Source organism: Salvia splendens, chromosome 13, assembly GCF_004379255.2.
Source record: "Salvia splendens isolate huo1 chromosome 13, SspV2, whole genome shotgun sequence".
Classification (NCBI taxonomy): Eukaryota; Viridiplantae; Streptophyta; class Magnoliopsida; order Lamiales; family Lamiaceae; genus Salvia; species Salvia splendens.
In genome coordinates, this window is record NC_056044.1 from 1,312,677 (window position 1) to 1,316,152 (window position 3,476).

At 44.2% G+C, this 3,476-nt stretch overlaps 1 protein-coding gene across 1 annotated transcript; it reads right to left on the reverse strand.

The window, feature by feature from the left end:
- Positions 1–1,035: 1,035 nt before the first annotated feature.
- LOC121761374 (ABC transporter G family member 9-like) lies at positions 1,036–3,261 on the reverse strand. The gene is made up of 3 exons (XM_042157034.1): positions 2,463–3,261; positions 1,988–2,304; positions 1,036–1,698 (listed from the first exon to the last, which is right to left on the reverse strand). Exons 1-3 carry the CDS (start codon positions 3,259–3,261, stop codon positions 1,036–1,038), a joined length of 1,779 nt encoding a protein of 592 aa, XP_042012968.1.
- Between the last annotated feature and the right edge of the window lie 215 nt (positions 3,262–3,476).

Sequence of the window (3,476 nt, forward strand, 5' to 3'; positions counted from 1 at the left end):
GGTTCAAGTTTCAAAATTTCAGAACCGAAACAGTGCCGGAACTGCACAAAACCACTGGAAAACGTGAAACCGAGCCAAAACCGCCAAAAACTACCGGAAACTGGCGGTTCGGAATTGTGAAAAACCGTAAAAAAACTGCCGAAAAACTAGCGATTCCGAACTGAAACCGAAAAATACGGGAAATACCCTCGCGGTTCGGTTCTGGATCGACAATTTTTAAAACCGGAATCGACGGTTCCGAACTGTAACCGCCGATAAATCGGAACCGTGGGCATCTCTATGTGAGGCGTACTTTTATATGTTGGTTTTATAATAAAATGTGAGTGGAATGTAAGGTTCACTTACTAAATATAGTAAAAGTGAAATATGGCATTTATTGGAGGACAAAAGAAAAAGGGAAAATGGAACTTTTAATGGCTGATGGGGGGAGTATTTTGGTCGATATTTAATGGTTCAGCAAAAAATGAGCAGTAAACCGCATTTTAAAGTCCAAAATTGGTTTTGTATATTTCCACAAAAAAACCTATTTGGTTCTGTAATGTTGAAGTGTGTTAGCTTTTGGTCCTTGACAGTATGTTTCGGTTTATATTTAACTCATCAATCAAGTCAAAACATAGTTGACCATTAGTTTTTGACAAAACCGTTAAATATGAATCAAAACATAATGATCAAGACACACTTGTTATGTATGGGACCAAAAAGTGTTTCGGTCAAATATATAGGACCAATTTTGAATTTTAATCTATTATAAAAAGATTACTAAACATAATAAAATTTCACTACTCTTCCAGCTTCACACCTATCATCATACCTGAAAATTCTCTTAATTTGGGGCTTACTGTTATGGGAGTAGAATGCAATACATCTAATCTTCTCAAATTAAGAGAAATTGCAACTATAGGATACTTAGAGTTATATGGGAGCAAAATCTTTAATTCGACATAATAACCTTTCTAAGAAATGTATTTATTTGATGAATTGAGTTCTTCTCAAAGGCCTAATGTTAATGATGCTATGAATCCTTAGACACAAGGCCTACTTTTTGGTGGCACCAACTCTCATGAGAGCAACATAAGCTATAAGCCTATAGACCACAATCATCACAGCCATGAGAACCGCTGCCAGGATGGTCCCTGTCCTGTCGAGCCCGACCCCCTTAATGGCCGGAAAATCCCTGACGAGGCAAGTCTGATTCGTACCACATTTGTAGGTCTGATCGTACGTGTACTGGGATGCGAGCATGAGCTTCAAAGTGTACTGGCTGAACGATAAGTACTTGATCCAGGCTATGAAGACGGGGACGTTCTGTACAAAAAACCCGCCAGCCAGGCTGAAGGCTAGCATGATCACGGATCCGAGTGTAGTGGCTGTTTGTTGGTCCATCACCACAGCCCCAATAGCTAGCCCGAGTCCCTGAGCACCCAGAACGTTGTAGAGGATCGTTAATAGGCCTAAGAAGAAGGCCCCGGCTGTGCGCTTGAGGCCTGTCATCCAATAGGTAATGGCAAAGAAGACGGTGGGGAGGACTAGCTCCATGGGCAGGTCGCCTATGGACAGGGCTAGGAAGTATGAGGAGAGACGGTACATGCCTGAGGTCCGCTCTTTCGTTAACATCTTGCGTTCTTTAGGGAATGTGAAGATGGCCTGGAATAGCGGGTAGAAAGCCCAAAAATTTCCCATGAAGAAGAGGAGCCCGACCTACATTATCGATCATAAAAACTTGTGTCAGACCATCAGACAACAACGCTATGAAATTGGTAATATGGTTCATCAAACCCTAATGATATCCATCCAAATGGAAAGTCAAAATTGAGAATTAAACCCTAAACTTATCAGTTGGAAGCACAAAACATATCAGTTGGTCCAACTGATATGAGTTGTGCTGACAACTGATATATTATGTTGTCAATTGATATGTTCTTAAGTTCTTATTTTAAAATGATTCTTAATTGAACCACTCGCTTATCAAATATTTTATCGGCTTAACCTGGTCTTGCAAGTGATCGGCGGAGGACTGCCACCAAAAGATTCCGGCTAAAATAGCAACCACAACAACTTGCACAATCTTGATGGTTGAGAAAGACTCATGCTTCCTTTCTTTGATTCCTCTCCTAAGCAAGACTGAGAATTGATCCCACCATGTATTCGACCACCGCTTAGGCTTCCTATCATCCGTTGAAGCGCGAATACCGCCATCCCCAGCTAGCTCCGACTTCACAATCGTTGATAGTTGTGTTTTGTACGCGTTCACCAAACTCTGCTTAATCGCTACTTGATCCTCATTCGAATTTCCCGTTGCAACTCCTACACAAAAATGCAATAGATCCAAGGACTGATCAGAAACTCATCGATCCTCAGGAAAGATAAATAAACAAAACATAATAAGAACGCACATTTAGATCATTTTAGGTAGTATAATTCCAGGAGAGATGAATTATCTACCCTACCAAACTGGCTCTTACCATTGGCAAGATCAAGCAAGAAATCAGACGGATTCATGGCGACACTCGGAGCAAAACCAACGCTCGAAAAATAGCCCAAAACGTCAGCTCCTTTGCCGAAATACAAAGGGTTCCCTTCCGACAACAAGAGAATTTTATGAAACATATAAAAGAGCCTACTCGAGGGCTGGTGAATTGTCATCAGGACTGTACGGCCCCCGTTGGCCAGGTCCCACAGCGTAGAAACAATCTTCTGCGCTGTGGTGGAGTCCAAACCCGAGGTGGGCTCATCAAGAAACAACAAGCTCGGGTTAATAAGCATTTCCTGCCCGATGCTAACCCGCTTCCTCTCGCCCCCGGAAACCCCCCTTAAAAAATCCCCCCCAATGATGCTGTCCCGGCACCTCGTGAGCCCGAGCTGCTCTATCACGGCCTCCGCGTGCTCGACCTTCTCGGCCTTGGAGAGGTCGCGGGGCAGGCGGAGGAGGGCCGTGTAGACGAGCGTCTCGGTGACGGTGAGGTGGGGGTAGAGGACGTCGTCTTGGGTGACGAAGCCGGTGCAGCGCTTGGTGGCGTTGGAGAAGGGCTTGCCGTTGTAGGTGATGGCGCCGGCGAGGTCGCCGCTGAGACGGCCGCCGAGGGCCGTCAGCAGCGTCGTCTTGCCGCTGCCGGAGGGCCCAAGCATCGCCAGCATTTCGCCGGGAAACACGCTCCCGGAGACTCCTTTTAGTATCTCTTTCTTTGCCGATTTTGTCTTCTTCTCCGACGGGCCTCCCGGGGGCTTGATTTTGATCTTGTAGACCACCTCATCGAACTGCATTTGCACTCACACAGAGTTACGAGGATCAGCGGAGGATCCAGAACCCGAATATGGAAGGAACGGAATAAAATAATTAAAAAAATTAATTTTTTTTTGTAATCAAATGAATAACACAATTTAAGTGACGTTAGCATGTATTAATTGTGGTAGTTGATAGATTCCACACCATGAAATACACTTGTCCATTAGCACTAAAAGAAATCAATTGAAACTTT

Excerpts from the sequence above, each read along its gene's own strand:
- LOC121761374 (XM_042157034.1), bottom strand. The coding sequence starts at position 3,261 with ATGCAGTTCGATGAGGTGGTCTACAAGATCAAAATCAAGCCCCCGGGA. Across the intron at positions 2,305-2,462 it reads CTTGCTTGATCTTGCCAATG|GAGTTGCAACGGGAAATTCG; the intron begins GTAAGAGCCAGT and ends ATTTTTGTGTAG. Across the intron at positions 1,699-1,987 it reads CCGATCACTTGCAAGACCAG|GTCGGGCTCCTCTTCTTCAT; the intron begins GTTAAGCCGATA and ends TCGATAATGTAG.